Source organism: Camelina sativa, chromosome 6 (assembly GCF_030686135.1).
Source record: "Camelina sativa cultivar CO46 ecotype springtype chromosome 6, ASM3068613v1".
Taxonomy (NCBI): Eukaryota; Viridiplantae; Streptophyta; class Magnoliopsida; order Brassicales; family Brassicaceae; genus Camelina; species Camelina sativa.
This window is the reverse complement of record NC_141885.1, coordinates 23,655,863-23,673,430: the sequence shown is the minus strand read 5'-3', so window position 1 is coordinate 23,673,430 and position 17,568 is coordinate 23,655,863. Positions and strand designations below refer to the sequence as shown.

At 37.1% G+C, this 17,568-nt stretch overlaps 6 protein-coding genes across 12 annotated transcripts in view; 3 read left to right on the top strand and 3 right to left on the bottom strand.

The window, feature by feature from the left end:
- Nucleotides 1-130: 130 nt before the first annotated feature.
- LOC104792572 (Protein kinase superfamily protein) lies at nucleotides 131-4,613 on the bottom strand. Of its 6 annotated transcripts, none has more exons than XR_015559409.1 (14): nucleotides 4,133-4,613; nucleotides 3,782-3,899; nucleotides 3,625-3,683; nucleotides 3,286-3,350; nucleotides 2,999-3,092; nucleotides 2,841-2,921; nucleotides 2,640-2,748; nucleotides 2,202-2,274; nucleotides 1,734-2,119; nucleotides 1,571-1,651; nucleotides 1,296-1,461; nucleotides 903-1,191; nucleotides 756-826; nucleotides 131-620 (listed from the first exon to the last, which is right to left on the bottom strand). XR_015559409.1 is itself a non-coding variant. In XM_087453757.1 (13 exons), exons 1-13 carry the CDS (start codon nucleotides 4,367-4,369, stop codon nucleotides 363-365), a joined length of 2,196 nt encoding a protein of 731 aa, XP_087309883.1. In that variant the 5' UTR covers nucleotides 4,370-4,613; the 3' UTR covers nucleotides 131-362. The 6 variants fall into 6 exon arrangements, 4 of the variants coding, with proteins under 4 accessions (XP_087309883.1, XP_087309884.1, XP_087309885.1 ...); XR_015559410.1 differs by having other exon boundaries at nucleotides 1,571-1,648; XM_087453757.1 differs by having other exon boundaries at nucleotides 1,296-1,651.
- Nucleotides 4,614-8,887: 4,274 nt separating this feature from the next.
- Nucleotides 8,888-17,568, top strand: part of LOC104792560 (protein FAR-RED ELONGATED HYPOCOTYL 1) — a 44,421-nt gene continuing 35,740 nt past the window's right edge. Inside the window, exon 1 of the mRNA XM_010518741.3 lies at nucleotides 8,888-8,947. The gene's annotated coding sequence lies outside the window, so the exon portion shown is untranslated. The remainder of the gene's footprint in view (nucleotides 8,948-17,568) is intronic.
- Nucleotides 9,978-10,966, top strand: LOC104792571 (protein VACUOLELESS GAMETOPHYTES). Its single transcript, XM_010518755.2, has one exon. It carries the CDS (start codon nucleotides 10,010-10,012, stop codon nucleotides 10,889-10,891), a length of 882 nt encoding a protein of 293 aa, XP_010517057.1. The 5' UTR covers nucleotides 9,978-10,009; the 3' UTR covers nucleotides 10,892-10,966.
- On the bottom strand, nucleotides 11,297-13,523 carry LOC147942943 (aldo-keto reductase family 4 member C10). Its single transcript, XM_087454566.1, has 7 exons — nucleotides 13,278-13,523; nucleotides 13,149-13,199; nucleotides 12,769-12,845; nucleotides 12,575-12,662; nucleotides 12,069-12,344; nucleotides 11,735-11,983; nucleotides 11,297-11,622 (listed from the first exon to the last, which is right to left on the bottom strand). Exons 1-7 carry the CDS (start codon nucleotides 13,395-13,397, stop codon nucleotides 11,539-11,541), a joined length of 945 nt encoding a protein of 314 aa, XP_087310692.1. The 5' UTR covers nucleotides 13,398-13,523; the 3' UTR covers nucleotides 11,297-11,538.
- LOC109133510 (uncharacterized) lies at nucleotides 14,059-14,974 on the top strand. Its single transcript, XM_019246964.2, has one exon. It carries the CDS (start codon nucleotides 14,107-14,109, stop codon nucleotides 14,785-14,787), a length of 681 nt encoding a protein of 226 aa, XP_019102509.1. The 5' UTR covers nucleotides 14,059-14,106; the 3' UTR covers nucleotides 14,788-14,974.
- Nucleotides 15,316-17,410, bottom strand: LOC104792570 (NADPH-dependent aldo-keto reductase, chloroplastic-like). 2 transcript variants are annotated; one of them, XM_010518753.3, is made up of 7 exons: nucleotides 17,120-17,403; nucleotides 16,932-16,982; nucleotides 16,659-16,735; nucleotides 16,470-16,557; nucleotides 16,050-16,325; nucleotides 15,722-15,970; nucleotides 15,316-15,621 (listed from the first exon to the last, which is right to left on the bottom strand). In XM_010518753.3, the coding sequence occupies exons 1-7, from the start codon at nucleotides 17,237-17,239 to the stop codon at nucleotides 15,532-15,534; spliced, it is 951 nt and encodes a 316-aa protein (XP_010517055.1). In that variant the 5' UTR covers nucleotides 17,240-17,403; the 3' UTR covers nucleotides 15,316-15,531. The 2 variants fall into 2 exon arrangements, with proteins under 2 accessions (XP_010517055.1, XP_010517056.1); XM_010518754.3 differs by lacking the exon at nucleotides 16,932-16,982 and having other exon boundaries at nucleotides 17,120-17,410.

The window sequence follows — 17,568 nt, the reverse complement described above, 5'->3', positions numbered from 1 at the left end:
AGGTCAGGAATTAAAGTGCCAACAAAAATTTAGAATATGTAAAGTTTAGATTTTGCATCATAGCATTTGACTTAAACAAAGTCTCCTTTTCATATTTCAGATACATAAATAATGTTTGGTATCAGACTAATGGAAAAACAAAAGGATTGGGATCAAGATAGAATAAATAAAATGTTACAACACCGATCAACAATAATCACACACATTATATCCCCCAACGTCCCTCCAGATTTAACCCCAAAAGAATAAGAATTATATGATTTTGCTGTACACAAAACAAATACATTTTTCTCTTTTAGAATAATTCAAAAAAAAAAAAGGAACACAAGAAGAACAAGAGAACCCAAACGGAGTGAATGGGTTTATGATTGTCTGTTCATCATGGCTAATGATGATCCTTGTATCTGACCACCTGAGCTTTTTCTGTGTGATTGTAGATGTTTTAACCTTCTGCTGAGGAAATCGATATACGTCCTGAGACGATACCTGACTGAGTTTGTAAGAGACAATGGGGGGTTCAGAATCAGCATTGGTGCTTCTACTAGAAGAAATACCAGCAATCGCACCGCTTTTGAATATTGGTTTCCAGCGTTCTCTGTATCTCCCATATACTCCTTAACCTACAAAGACAGTCACGCAAATGGAGTTGAGAAATATACTTCGTATATGAGAATGCATAACAGACAAATTGACTGTTTTGTTTCTAGTTTTGGATTGTTCATCAAATTCTCAGGGAAAAGGCAAAGGAAACTTACTCCTCCAAGCTTTCCAAGATCAAGGGCTGCTTCAAATATAGTCTCCATTGCATCCGGCATTTTTATATTTCCTACAACCAACTCCTTTTAAGATCTTGAATACCTCAGAAACAGATAAGTTTTGTTTTCCTCAAAGAAGAAACATACCAGGTTCAATACTCTTGCCAAGTTCTTCAGCAAGCTCAATCTCCTGGATAAACTGCCTCTGAATCTGAGAGGACATCTCCTCCGATCCATCATGGCTGAGACAAGTCATTTTATCAGAATTGTGGGTATCGTATTTCAGGCTGCTACTTCGTAGTCTGTTAATGTCTTGGTTTGGGCTTCCTTCCAGAGCTGAAATAGCCTGAGTATGACATATGTGCAGTGCCTGTTTCCAAATTGCCAGAATCGCCAATTGGATCGAGAACGCTTCTAAATGTCTGTCAGATTCAATCTATGCAAAGAATCATGAAAATAAATTTACTCAGAAACTCATGATGGCCAGTGACGGCACGATGGTAATACAAGACTATCTATAAACAGTGTAAGTTTGGTTACCCTTTCATGAACTAATTCTGTAATTGTTGCTGCACATTTTCTCAGAGACCTGATTCTTGTCAGACTGTGAGTTGATGGCTGTTCAAAAGCATCTCCAAGATCCAGAGACCCATGAGAAGTGCTTGGGGCAGAGTTTTGACTGTCCAGGCTATCAAACCGACCAATGCTGTTGCCAGTAGCACCAGTTATTGGCATGGGTGCCGTTGAACTTATGCTTCTGTTGAATAATTCTACAGGAGGAGACTTGAATGGGAAATTATACGGCTTCGACGAACCTGATGAAGATGATGGCATATCCACTGGTGGTCCAGATACGAGAACAAAATCTTGATCCATGGAGTCTTGAGAATCATCTACTGCAGAACTGATATAAGTGAGAACCCAAACAAGAAACTTTTTCATTCTCAACAGTGTAGAAAATAGTAGAGATTCAGTTACCTCTTCCTGGAGCAATAAGTGATCTGGTATCAGTCAATCCTGTAGGCTCCCTACGGTTTCTCCTATCCGAATTTATTTGAGTTTCAAATCTAAATCTATCGTTTTCCTCTCTTTGGTTGATTCTACTATGTTCAGAAGTATGTTCTGGATATCTTAAAGGACTAGATTCCGCCTCCCTTCTTTCAGCTCTGGTATCAACGTTAAATCCAGAGGACGACATCATTGAGGACGTCTTTTTCAAATTGGAAGGGCTCCCGTCAGGTCCACTTGAATCATCATCTAGAAAGAATGGCAAACAGTCTTCTTGAGAACTTTCTTCCATGTTTCTTGAGGGACTGCTTCCAGAAGAAAGAAAACCGTCCATTGTTCTTACTCCCAATCTACTCCTGCAACACAGATAATTTCATCAGTACATATGGTTGCATAAAGGAGAGTAAAAGCATTAGTCACGACAAATGCCAAATCTACCTTGAGAAATCATATGCCTGCCTGTCCGAAAGAAAAGGGTGATTAAAGAACTCTTCAAATGTCAAACGTTCCACTGCGAAAGACAAGATATTCAAGAATGGCATGCGATCGCATTGGATACACACAGACTAGGACCATAGTAAAGTGGTGTAGGAGATGAATAGAGCTCAGTGTAAACCGCTATTTAAATCACATCTCTAAGTTCTGGAACCATGAGTTACTCGGAAAACTAGAACAGTCTAGACTGAAATGGCAACAGTAACAATTTCTATATTCAATTATGCTAATCAAACAAATAACTATGAACATGTTTAAATTGCCAGTTCAACGTGGCCACAGTTCTATATACTTTTACGTTTTTTAGGCCAACACACATATGCAAAAGAATTGTATAGCCTCCACTACTTCCAGCAGAATTGACTTTAAACTGATACTGACCTGGATTACGGCGCAGTAACTTTTTACACAGATCTATACAGTCCAAACTTAAATCTCTACAGTCCGCTGGAAAATGTAATTCAGTTGATCTTATAATGTTTTGGAGCAACTGAGAACACAAGAAGGAGACAGAGTTAGATTTCTGCACCAGAACACAAAAATTACACAATATGGAAAGCAGTGAGACGGAGTATACAAAACCTGAATTTGGCTGTTTCCTGTAAACGGGGTTCTGCCTGTCACAAGTTGAAACAAAATAGCACCAACACTCCAAAGATCTGCCTGTGTATTAAGCTAGATTGTAAGGAGGTCATGTTACGAGAAAAAGTCTAGGTAGCATATTATGAGAAAGGTCTGACCTTTGCATCATACTTCTGAAGTTGCATAATCTCTGGGGCCATATACAACGGTGAACCACATAAAGTCTCTGCGAGCCCCCTAGGTTGCAGCGATCTGCATTAAGAAAAGTGTGATGTTCAAAATGAGGGAGGGGGGTATAAAAAGCATAATCCCCCAAGAAAAGCATGAAATTACCTAGAAACTCGACAATATACAATCAAAAGCAGCTGGAGCCCATTTGAAACCTTCTCTAATTCATTCATATAACACTCTTTGATCTAGTAACAAGGGGTGCTGATGACAATACCTTGCAAATCCAAAATCAGCAATCTTCAGATCTGCATCATTTTCATCTGTGGATAGAAGAAGATTCTGTTCCAAAAACGGAAGAACCTTAGATATTACATTTTAACAAAGATGCAATCTCCAAGACTCTATCTCTGCTTAGGCAAGGAGAAACCCTTGTAAAGCATATCCAATGAAAATAGAAGAAAACATGTTTGATTGGAAACTAAGAGATCACCATTCTACAACATCCTTTCATCTTTCTGAAAGTTCTATCATTTAACAGTCAGCTCAACGAGCTTAATTAAGAAACTAATCTGATAAACAAAAGATCATTGAAAGTAATGAGAAATAGACACACCTGAGGCTTTAAATCGCGGTGAATAATATTATTGTCACGAAGAACTTGTAAACCGGCGGCTGTTAGATAAAAAAAAAATCGTCTAAGATTAAAAAATATGGTTCTTTCAACCCAAGAAAAACAACAAAACAGAAGAGAAAGTGTCACTAGAATTTACCTAACTGCTGCATGAAATGCTTAGCAGTAGCTTCAGGAACACTTCCACGTCTCTGGACATACACAGACAAGTCACCTCCTTTGCAGTATTCCAACACTAAATGCACTTTCCCAGGAGACTGCATCACATTGCACAAAACAAAACAATCATCAACCTTCCAAATCTAGACTCAAATTTGTTCCACAAATCAAGCTTAATTTCATGCATATGATCCAAAATTCAACGGCAAAGATCTTAAATTGAGTAACAAAACATCTTAACAAAGCTAACCTCATTCTCAATTTCAAGCTAGAAACAGAGAGCCAACAAAAAATAAATAAAAATCGAAACTTTTAATTTAAAGAAAAAAACCTTGATCATGTCGATCATACGGATGATGTTAGGATGATTGATCCTCCTTAAGATATAAATCTCAGACATGAGACTCTCCTGAAGCTTCTTGTTAAGCCTATCCATGGCGATCTCCTTGATAGCAACCTCAGTGCCGTCAACGCGGTGCCTCGCTTCCCAAACGACCGAGAAAGAGCCTGACCCGATTTGTCGACCCATCAAGTAGTCTCCAACGACCCGACCCGTGAACTGAGCCATTTTAATTTCTCCGATAAACCGGCGCCGAGAATCTAGAGGATCGAAAAGGTTGGAGCTTTTAGAAAAGTTGAGCTGAGAGAGAGAGAGAGAGAGAGAGAGAGAGGAATCTTTTTGGAATTTTTTTTGAAATATTGGATTCGATTGGGTGTGTATTTTCGGATAATGAAGAGAGATAGATAGAGTCAAAGAGAGACAGAGAGGTTAATGAAAATGTTTGACAAAAAAAAAAAAAAAAAAAAAAAAGAGGTTAATGAAAATTGTATAATGTTTTGAGATTTTTTTATTATTATTCTAAGAATCTTGGTGCTAGTAACAACGTTTATTTTTGGTTTACATGATAAAGATCAGGAAATTAATTTAATGATTAATACTAATTAATGTAATTGTTAAGATTATTACGTCACGGCTTTAGTGGAAAAAATGGGATTTGTTATGAGATAATTTGTGGTTTGAGAATTGAGATTACCTCAATTTGGTTGCTTTTTATGTTGATTCAAAGATTGAGGCATGAAATAGTAAAACATGTTACGGTGCGGGTGCGGCAAGCTCCACGGTAAACTTCCTAGTTTTTTTGTTCGTTCTGTTATTCGTTTTCTTTCCTCAAGTGTGAAAAATTGGTTAGGTGTTTGTGAAATGTATTTCTAGTCCGAAATAGGGATGGTTGAGTATATTAGTTAATAGGTAAATATAGGGACGCTAATAAAAGTTTATTGATACTTTGTATTTGTATGTTTTATATGTACCGACCGTTTTAAAATGGACTCATTCCTTTGCTAAATAAATGTCAAATGTCTTGATCACTACTGTTCATCGATGGTGTTATTAGTATATGTCTCGGCCATGCTAGGATATAATAATACTCGTTTGTTTTATGGTTTAGTGACTTGTCAAATGATTATGGATGTTAATTTCTTAGTTTTAATAAGTATCAAGGTTCCTGACATTGTGTGTAACTGTGTGTTTGGTTTTAAACCAAAGTAACAAATTGCAGAGCAGCTTTGGCTTAAATAGAGCGATCAAGATTTTTCCACGTGGCGTCTTATGATTTGTTGTTGCATCCACGAGTTTCTCCACGTCATTATTATATGAGTTTGCAAGGTTTAATAGACGAGCAACCTTTTGAATGTTACGGATTTCAAATAAGGCCCATATTTATTAGGTTAAAGGTCCGTTTTAGTGACCATCGCTAACCTAACCAGGTTGAATTAAAATTGAAAATTACTTCGGTTATTGGTCGGTTCTGTAACTGGTTCAATAATTTGCCTCGGTTTACCAAAAACATTCTTGGAAAATGGAATTGCAAAGCCTGGAAATTAGGATCTCACTAACCTTTATTTTTTTTTTTTTACTTTTTTTACTTTTTTTTAATTATTATTTTATATATGATTCTACCAGTTTGGCTTTCTTAATGGTATAATTTTTTAAAAAATATATACAGAAACAGTAAAAAATAAATATTGGTGTGGAGAAAACTAATTTCTCAGTAAATATTTGCTCTATTTTGTAAAATTTCCTATAACTTTAATAAATTATAGTGGATTGAATTCTATTAACTCTTTTATAAAATTCTTTTGCAAAATAAATATATTTTGATGTTTTGATGGAAATTTTATAAGTATTGTTTCCTCTAAAAAACGCTTTTACGTAAATAGAAGAACCGTTCAGATTCTACAACAGCTTGCCACTGGTGAAAGTGTAGTCTTCGATGGTATCGCCGAGAAGCTTTTTGTCATTGCAAATGTGATCGAAGGGATAAACCCAGCTGACCTCCTCATCGTACGCACTCAACCGGTTCTTCGAGAAGTGACTAAGCTGATTCGTGGTTGATTACCAAGTCTCTTTGTGGCCTTATCGGTTCGTTACTTTGTGGTTGATTGATGTAGACATAACTAACGTGTTCTCTTTTTTGTTTTTAATTTGGAATTTCTAGTATTCTTAAAAATTTCCTCTCAGCATAAAGGTCACATCGCGTTTCCTTAATGCTAGTTTTAATGAACCAAATTTCTTAAAAAAAAATTTTAAATTTGTTTTTTTTCATAAATTTTTTCATATTTGCTATTTTTTATAACTATTTTTCTCCTTAAAAAAACTAAAAATTTGGGAATATTTTTTCATAAAATACATACTTAATAACAAAAACTATAAGCTAAAAGAAAATGGAACCCAAGAGACTCTCCTGAAGCTTCTTGTTAAGCCTATCCATGGTGATCTCCTTGATAGCATCCTCAGTGCCGTCAACGCGGTAAATTTTTTAGTTCTTTTGTTCGTTGGTATTCGTTTTCTTTAGTATGAAAAAATTGTCAAGTGTTTTGATCACTACTGTTCATCAGTGGTGTTATAAGTATGTGTCTTGGCCATGCTAGGAATAATGATACTCGTTTGTATACGGTTTAGTGACTTGTCAAATGATTATGGATGTTAATTAGTTTTAAGTATTAAAGTTCCTGACATTATGTGTAAACTGTAAACTGTGTTTGGTTCAGAACAAATGTATTTGTTTTGTATAAGCCATATCAGACTCACAAGTAGATCGATAGAATCACATGAACTTCTATGAATGTTTTGTGGTTAATTAGGCGTGTCATGTGTGTATTGATGTCTAAAGTGCATGCAAGTCTTATATATACAAATCCCAAAACCTAGAGTTTCACTGTCCATATTTAATTTGCGTCAATACTATATAATTCACGTAAAACCAAAAAAAGACAAAGATTCCACTGTCCGATTTTCCAAACAATGAAGAGAGCACTTTCCTTTCTCATTCTGGTCAAGACCGAGTGAAATATATGTCACACTGATTGAACGTAAAACCAATTGGCATTCAAGTCCAATTGACCTAGTCAATCCATATCTTTATCCTATATATCCTTAGACAAAGATATATAGCTATATATTAATAAAGATTTATCAGAGTTGGCATCAAAGATAGCAAGCATCATACGGAATGTATACTTCTTTTCAAGTTTTTCTCCCGGCCGTAATGAAAACTCTTGAATATAGGAACATATAAATATAATAGATAAAGTTTTACCCGTAATGAAAAACTTTGAACGTTGAATATAGAAACATATGAATAAATCAAAGTCTACGATTATACTAACTTGACACGTTATTTTGTCTGCAGGCAAACCTCGGCAACCAACTATGTATATATACACAATCGAGGGATAACTAATTGTAACGATATATATTTTGCATAAAATGGAGACATGGATAGTAATTATAATTGCTATTTCTTCTTGTTTTGGTGTTTTCGTATTTCTTGTGGCCTTGGCTGGAGCCGGAGGCAAAGGTGGGGGTGGTCATGACGGCGGAGGAGGAGGAGGAGGTGATGGTGGAGGAGGAGAGGATGGCGGCGGAGATGTGGAAATGGGTGCTGGAGTAAACGGAGGTGGCGTTGGCGGTGATGGAAATGGCGGGGGTCATGGAGGGTTTTGGTCCTTTTGGAGTGGTGCTGGTGGAGGAGACGGAGGTGGAGGCGGCTGGGGCGGAGGCGGCTGGGGCGGAGGCGGCTTTGGTGGTGATGGAGGTGGTGGAGGTTTTGGCGGCGGCGGTGGGGGTGGGGATGGAGGTGGAGGCGGCGGCGGAGGAGGAGGAGGAGGAGGTGGAGGAGGTTGCTGACCTTTGGTGTTTAATATCATTTAGAAAAGTTCATGTTAGGAAAAATTCCTAGAATTTATTTTATGTGAAAATTGTTAGTTTTGTGAAGCATTTTGAATTTTAGTAGTCTATATTTTATTTGTTGATTATTTTAGGTATATAATTTGTAGTTCTTGTGAAGATCGTTTGGTTTTCCTAATACAGTAGCGGTATGTATGTGACCAATATTATTATCCATGATGTATATATACTATGGTAATGTGTAATATCATCCTACCAACAGTGATATATATATATATATATATATACATAGTTTGGATGAATGTTTTTAAGGCAAATTAATATTGGAACACATCGAACGGTGCAAATTATTGCTTCACCTAATTTATGCATACATGGCATCTTAATTACTTAACGATGAGACTAAGTCACAAATTGAAGAAGTAATATCACAGCAGGGGGCAAGACTCCGTCAAGTAGTTCCTAATTTCCTATTAATAGAGAGTAGCTCTGATTGGTTTTGATTTGTTCCTTTTCTTTCTTTTTTCGTAAACAATTCAATTCTTTTCTTTTACTTTTTTTTTTTGTTTAGTACTGTATACTGATAAAGATTTACAACCCTAGCTACACACATGATAGAATATGCGATGCAAATTTATTTTAGGTTCTCAAACCAAGCTCACCAAGTACTGAAACCATATATTATCATTCTTTTCATGCCAAAATTTTAGATAATTGAAAGAAAAATTTATTTTCATAAAAGCATTATCATGCTTGACATGTTTGTAAAATGGTTGTCTGTTATATCGTCAGTCTAAAGTTTAAACTAGTTTAAAATGGTTGTATGATCAGGTTGACGAATCAGTTTCTATAGTTCTTTCAAGCAGTGCCGGTCCAGCAACATTGGAGGCCCAATACAAAAAAAAATTGTACTTTTAAAATGAGATTTGATAATATTTTTTTAAATTGTTTTTCTCAGTAAATCCAATGCAATTTTTTAAATTGGGCTTCAACTTAAAACAATTTTTAAATAATGCCTCAACTGAAATTAAATTTAAAAAATAAGGCATTTTAAAAGAAACTAACTCTTAAATTGAGCCCTTTAAGAAAAAAAGCAGAAAATCTTTACAGACTTGACTTCAGAAAATTGAGGCCCGATACCTATGTATCATAGAAATGTGTATAGGGCCGGGCCTGCTTCCAAGCAATTAAGACGGAGAATCGTGGTATGGTATATTATTACGGCTGTAAATAATGGCAATAGATTTTTCATTGTTTTTTTAGTTTTTGGATTTTGGTTTTTGAATTTTTGGATGAATCTAGTTTGTAAAGAATCTATTTTTTAAAAATCTTGAATGATAAAAAATAGATTTTCAAAAAATCAAAAACCAAAATCCACTTAAAAACTAGTTACCATATAAGGCCTACATATCACACTGTATGCATTGTATATCAAACCATGTTGCCATTATTAAACCCTATTAGCCAAACTTCAATCAAAGCATTATCATGCGTGACATGTTTGTGGCATGTTGTATATTGACATGTTGTCTATTTTTTTTTGGTAGTGTTGTGACATGTTGTCTATTGTCAGTCGTTTAAACTGGTTATAGAAAAAGTTATAAAGAATAATTGTTCTCTTTATCGCTTTGACCAAAATCTACTGTTTTTCGTGATTAGTGTTTTTAGATTTAGATTAAATCGTTTGCCAGTATAGAAAAATATGTAACAATAGTTCAAGTTAACTTTTAAAGATTAGTACATACCACTCAGCATATACATGATATAATACGTTATTGTGTGTTTTCTTTTAACCAACCTATCTTTGTGTGATTCTAAATGAACAACAAACATAATAAGAATAGAGACTTTTCCACCTCTTTGGTCCGTCAACTCGTCGAATGTCAACTAATCAAGGTGTGACACTCTGTCACACTAGTAAACATATACAACTCTCATTTTAATATTTCGACGAAATTTTCATTATATTCCAACACCAAACACAACTATTGTTCTTGCTGAACCCAAAAATCGGTAAAGATGGCTCCAAGAACACCAAAACAGCGAACCACTCAGCATTTCACGCACATTCATCCATTGACGGAGTTTAACAGTATCGGTGATTTCATCTGCGACGGCTGCAAAACCTACGGCTCAGGTACGACCTATAGATGCGAACCATGCAACTACGATCTCCATGAATATTGCGCCACATGTCCCCTTACCCTCCCAACCTTCATTCATCCTCAGCATGCCCTCAGCCTCGTTGTTCGGAAACAACAGTCCACGCGCCAAAACGACCGTGTGTGCGACATATGTGACGAGTCCGTGGAAGGATTGTTCTACCGATGCAAGATATGTGAGTTTGACGTGCATCCGCTCTGCACGCAGCTGCCTCAGCACGTCAGGCACGTACTTCACCCTCCCCATCACTTGGAGTTTCGCCTCGCGGGAGCTAGCCAGTGTATGGTTTGTCATGGCCCGTGCCAATCTTGGAGGTATAGGTGTGAGCTATGTAGATTCGATATTCATATGGAATGTATCTTAGCCGTGTGCAACACGTCACCTTCTGACCAGACCGAAGCATCGGGTACTAAGAGCAGAGGGCTTAAGCCAGAGGGAGGACAACCATCGTCGTCGGTGCCGTGGCAACAACCGCATTTTGGTTACCCGTATGCGTATGGACCACCGATGGGTCAACAACCTTATTTTAATCATCATCATCCATATAATAATTACAATAATTTCAACTACATGAACGGGTTCAATATGAATCCGGGACAAGTACCACCAGCGGCTGGGCCAGGTCAAAAGCCGGGTCCGAGTAAGGGGTGGAGAATGTTTACTGTTGCATCGAAGCTAACGATGGGAGTTGTTTCTAATGCCCTGTTTGGGTTTTCCATTGAAAGTCTCATGTCGTGACTTTTTTTTGTTTGTTTTCCATTGAAAGTCTCACAGTTAATTAATTTTCTTTTCTAATGCATTACAAACAAACAATACATCCGCTCCTGACTACCACCCATTTTTGCAAATCTAACTATTACAAAAGAAAAAAATTGACAATGAGATGTCTCCGTTGAAGCCAGAACAAAAAGTAATCCAACATTGCACCCGTAGCCATCCATTAATTGTGGTTACAGTTGGTGACTTCATATGCCATGGCTGCAACACCCACGGAAGCGGACATACAAAAGAAAAAGAATGCTTCGCATCTTGAAGTTTCATAACGGTTGAAGTGTCCGCAGTATCATCACTTCATAGCCAGTACCAAAGCCATTAGTGGTTTTACTTTTGAGATGTCACGTCTGTAACGTTATGCACCATTAAGGTCTGGAACGTCTGTTGCTTTCAATTCGATAAATCTACTGTGTGTTTACCATACACAACATATTACAGTCTCGTCACATGGTTTCCATATCGAATATAATTGGGGTAGCGATGCAGATTCCGAGGAAAATATTGAAAACGTAGCAGAACCAATTATTGAAAACTAGTAGCATTACTAAAAACTGATCTATGGCAAATCGTGGAATGATTTGGCACATATAGTGACCAAATCAGCTTAAGTTTCATATCTCCCCGTCCCAGAGTTCTTCAAGACTCTTATAAGGACTCGTCTCATGAACAAATGACATGCCTCTCACCAACCTACCCTGCAACATTGAAACACACAGACTTCAATATTTTCGATAACCCCCAAACGTGTACGTAAAAGATATAACCCCTTCGACTTATTTGGACTTCAATGTGCGGAAAATAACTTACCTGTTCAATCTCAGAAAACTTGGATAACATGTCATCAGGTATGGCCCAACTGAAAACATCGAAGTTCTGTTTAATCCTGTCTTCATGGGTGCTTTTTGGAAGAACACTTTGACCCATTTGGAGACCCCAGCGAAGTGCAACTTGTGCAGGAGTTTTGCCGAGCTTCTCAGCAACACCACCAAGAATAGGGTTCTTCAAAACATCGCTCTTGAGCCACGTTGTCCCTGGAGAACCCAACGGAGAGTAACCCTACAAAAACATCAACTAAACTGTTAATTTCGAAGACATTTTCTCACTTTTTAAAAAGGATATGAATATGTTTGTTTCTACATACTGAGAGGTGAACGCCTTTAGATTTGCAGAAATCCCTGAGCACGTTTTGTTGCCATGAAGGATGACACTCCACCTGGTTAACAGCAGGAGGTACGCGAGCCACCTCCAAGAGATCTGCGAGTTTCTTTGAGGAGAAATTGCTGACACCAATAGCTCTGGCCTTACCCGCATCAAAGAGTGATTCCATTGCTTTCCATGTGCTAGGAATATCAGTTGGCAAAATGTTCTCTGGTTTAAAGCCAGTAGAACCTTTCTTGAGGCTAACAGGCCAGTGAATCTTCAAACGGACCACAAGAAAAACTGTTAGTAAATCGAAATGGTTCCACAAAAATGTTTGAACAATATCTCACACTAAGTCTTTAAGACTTTAGAAAAAATGAAGTGATATACATGGTGGATAAAACTACATCTATATGCACGTAAAGTACCAAAATGGATTGCTGCAAGGTTATGTTGAAAGAAAAGCACATAGACAAACAAAACAAGGTTTTCTAATATATGACTTACCAGATACAGATCGACATAGTCAAGCTGCAAATCCTGTAGAGTTCTATTCAGTGCCTCGGGCACCTCTTGAGGATCATGACAAGTACACCTTTCATACGAGAGGGTAACCAGGTTAGAATCTACCTCTAGACTTGATAACTGATTACAAAATAAAATAACTTTTAAGGTATTCAAAGCAGAGTGATGGAGAATACCAGAGTTTGGATGTGATGAACATTTCCTCACGCTTAACAACTCCATCATCAAACAATTTCTTCAGAACTAACCCAATCTACAGGAGGAACCGGAGAATTCCCAAATGAGGCAAACCAAAGATGAGCAGTGTTAAGCAAACTCATTGAGATACACAACACACACCACAATCCATAAGAAAGAACACAACTTTTTTTTGCTCCAAGTCCCATAAGAATTAAAAAAATCAAAGCTTTCCTCACACAAAGTATCAAATCGAACAAAAATACAAAAACTTTTTCATAAACCTATACAGCTCACATCTCCAATGACTTTCAAAACTTATACAAAGAAACAGAACCATAATCTGAATAAGATATAAGATGAGTTTTTTTTGGATTACCTCTTTTTCGTTGCCATAGATTTGAGCACAATCAATATGGCGATAACCGATCTGCCTCAAGAAGAAGAATCTTTAAGGATTTAGCTAATACAATCATTAGTCACAAATAACAAAATCACAGGACCGAACCTTAACAGCAGCTTCGACAGCGTTTCCGACGAGACCAGGATCGGCCTGCCACGTTCCGAGACCGACTGATGGAATCTTCGCTCCAGTGTTGATCTCAAAGTATCTGATTTCGTCCGCCATGATCTGAGCTACGAGAGTCTGATGAGACTGGTCTCTGTTAAGGGTTAACGTCAAGTGTGGAGAAGAAGACCATACAGATATATCAGTTTGGGCCTTTTTTTAGGCCTTTCTCATTTTCATAACCAAGATTTTAAATTATTTTTTTCCACTTATAACCAAGATTTATTACATTCCTTTAATAAATGCAATTTTATTGATGTTATGTCACAACAATAATGAAAAAAAAATACAAGTTATAACGGAATTGCAAACTGAAGATTTATGCTAAATTGCTAATGAAGTTATTTTACCGTTTTTATAAAATAACAATTTAAAAGCTGTCAACAAAAAAAAAACGATTAAAAAAATATATATACTGAGACTGGCTCAGTTTATACATGTATAAAATATATTCATACATAAACATTTGCCACTATCGTAATGGTTGAAAACTTGAAGACACGTCCCAATTGAAAACCAGTCGTGTAACAGAACATTTCAACTTATAATTAAATTCTTATATTATATCAACAATTTGACACAGAAAATTTTATAACACTAGTGACATTTTCTTCTGAATGATCAGTCAACTCTACCAAAGTCAACTAAATTACTAATTTTTGTATCAATAATACCAACTAGAAGTTATTGCACCAAAGATCAAAAATACCATTTGGCATCCCTTAACCAATCTCTATTCCCTTCAACTCCCAAAAATCAAGCAGCTGGGATGTCATACACGATTCAACATTTCACGCATATCCATCCCTTGACCGAGGTTAACGGTGTTGGCACATACACGTGCAATGGTTGCAAACTGTATGGTGAGGGCAAGACCTATCGGTGCGACGACTGCGACTATGATCTCCATGAATATTGCGCTACGTGTCCTTTAAGCCTCAGAAACTCATGTCACGGGCCTGATCATGAGCTTATCCTGTACAGCGGTCCCACGCACATGACCGAACGTTCGTGCTATGTTTGCCGAGTTTACATCCAAGGGATGTTCTACATTTGCAAGAATTGCAATTTTGAATCCCACCCGCTTTGCACACACGTTCCAATGCATGCCTCATCTCTCGATCATGCAACGGTAACGAGGCAAAGAAGCCTGCACGACCATCATGGACAGCCATCGTCGCCACACCACTATGGTCACGGAAACCCATATGGTTATGCAATACCATACCCTTATAACCCCTATGGTCATCATCATTATCAGCATCAACATTCAAACATGAACACGGGTTCTCCAAAAGCGGATTCCAATCCAAGCACGCCTAAAAAGAAAAAAAGTGGAGTTCTTAATGGCTTCAAGGCTGTACTAGGTGTAACTGCTGGAGTAGCAACCAATTTGCTCGTTGCATCAATTACAGGTAGCACCATGAATGAAGAAGAGGTTATTTTCTGATGGATTTTTTTACTTGTTTCATGGATTATGGTGTGTTTTAAGTTTGACGTTGTTTTTCGTTACATGCATATGCATATGTGTATGTATGTATCTCGTTAATTTCTCACATTATCGCATGACTGCAAATTGCACTATTTCTAATTGATGTAAATTTTGGGTTAACATACCAAAGTTTAAGTATGCTATACGAAAAGATCTATACTACAAAAACATATTTTCAAATCTAAGAATTCTAGAAGATTCTCTTAATTTCGATCTCAAAATTGGTTAGACAAATAGAAGGGGTTTTTTTTTTATGATCCTTACAAATTTTGAAAATTTATTAAATAGTTTTCGATGAGTTAGAATAAGTCGTCTCAAAGCTACAACTTATTGTCACATTGATCAATTCCGACTGAATCCTTATAATTTTGATTGTATATTTTGTTCTAAGATTGAATACTCGTTTAGTCTATTTTTTTAGATAGCTAGCCCTAATGCAATGTGAATGCAGGAGTTTGATTGGTATGTTCACAATTCACAACCATATGCAAACAGCATATATCCCGATTTGATATAACTACAAGTCTACAATACATTACAAAATGTATAATAAGATTCGATCTTGTTATAAAAACTTAAATAGAAAAACAAATGTGATAGTAAATTAATATATCAGTGACAATATCCATAAGAAATTGCCAAGGCCATCAGAGAGAGAAACCTCCCATTATTTGACAGAACAAACAGATTAGCTAAACATCATCATATCTCCCCATCCCATAATTCTTCAATAGACTTATAAGGGCTCAGTGTCTCATGAACAAACAAGGAGCCATCGATGACTGACCTAGCCTGCATTTTTAATCCAAACAAAAAAACTCTCAGTCCGAGATCTTCAAGCGGAGATATATCATAGCAACCAACTTTATGGAATGAAATCTTAAGAACGTACCTGTTCAACCTCAGAAAACTTATTGAACAAGTCATCAGGTATTGACCAATCGAAAACATCAAAATTCTCTCTGAGTCTTCCTTCATTAGTACTCTTGGGAAGCACACTGTGACCCATTTGGAGTCCCCAGCGAAGCGCAACTTGCGCAGGAGATTTTCCAAGCTTTTCCGCGACCATATTCAGTAACGGGTACTTCAGAACATCGCTCTTGAGCCCTGTTGTCCCAGGAGAACCCAACGGTGAGTATGCCTGCCAAGAAAATAAATTCATTCAACCAATGTATAAGGTAGAAAGTAAATGTAATAGTGAGATGAGTAGTAATGCTTACACTGAGGTGAACACCTTTGGATTTGCAGAACTCTCGTAGCTTAGTCTGTCGCCAAGAAGGATGACATTCGACCTGGTTAACAGCAGGAGGAACACGAGCTAACTCCAAGAGATCAGCTAGTTTCTTGGTGGAGAAATTGCTTACACCTATGGCTCGTGCCTTGCCCGAGTCATAGAGTGCTTCCATCGCTTTCCATGTGCTAGGAATATCTGTAGGCAAAAGGTTCTCCATCTTAAGTCCAACGGAACCTTTCTTTACCCGTACAGGCCAGTGAATCTTCAACAACAATCACAAAAAAAATGTTATGCAATAATCTTTCCCCGAAATGCTATGTAGATTTTGTTTGAAGTGTATAAACAGGTTTGCTCATTTGTTCAACAACATAAATTTTGTATAACAGTTACAAGGAAGTGTGTTTACCAGATAAAGATCGACGTAGTCAAGCTGTAGATCTTGCAGAGTTTTGTTCAATGCCTCCGGGACATCTTTGGGGTCATGATCAGTACACCTTAAATATGATACACAATTTGTAATTGTAAATCCAAGATGATTAAAGCTAACGTACACTTATTCACAGAAATATATAAGCATTAGACAAGTAATATATACCAGAGCTTGGAGGTGATGAACAACTCCTCATGTTTCACTACATTGTCTTCAAACAATTTTTTCAGAACTGCCCCAATCTGTGAAAGAGAAACAGAGGAAAGCAACAAAATGGATTCAAGAAATTGATAATGTAACAAGGCAGAAGCACATATTAAAGACTCTTTTCATCAGTTGTCTATCAAAGACAATTAACTTTAACTGGAAGCTCAATAGTTAAACTGTGTAAGAACAATTCAAGATCCAAAAAGATAGAATTATTCAGTGTGGTTCTACCACTTTTTCGTTGCCATAAAGCTTAGCACAATCAGTATGACGATATCCAATCTGTAATCAGAATTAAGTTAAACATCTTCAATATGAGGAAAAGATGATGAAACAGAGTAGTGGAATCATCAAGCAGAGGAATCTAAAATAAGAGATGGGAAGCAAATAAGAATCGAATTATATACATAAAGACAAACCTTAACAGCAGCGGCGACTGCATTACCAACGAGGCCAGGAGAGGCCTGCCATGTACCGAGACCTACCGAGGGGATCTTAGCGCCGGTGTTGAGCTCGAAGCATTTGACCTCATTCGCCATGATTCAGATGTGGTTCATCCGTTCAACGCAGTCAGCATTTGGTAACGTCCAACTATTTCAAGAAAATAAAAGAGTGACAAGTGTGAGAGGAAGACAGGGAGGGAGGGGCGTGTGGCGAAATTGTCTTTTTTCCTTTCTGTGATTCTAATAAGTATCGTCACGTCAGATATTACTCATTACGTGGCCGGCCGCATGTATCTTATTTGTTCATTTAGATTAACTCTTTGCTGTCCTCTGTTCTCTGATGGTGACACGTTTTGGTCCGAATCAAGATAAGATTCTCTAGTAAGAGGATTCTATAGAAAAAAGATTTTGTAAGAAAAATAAAA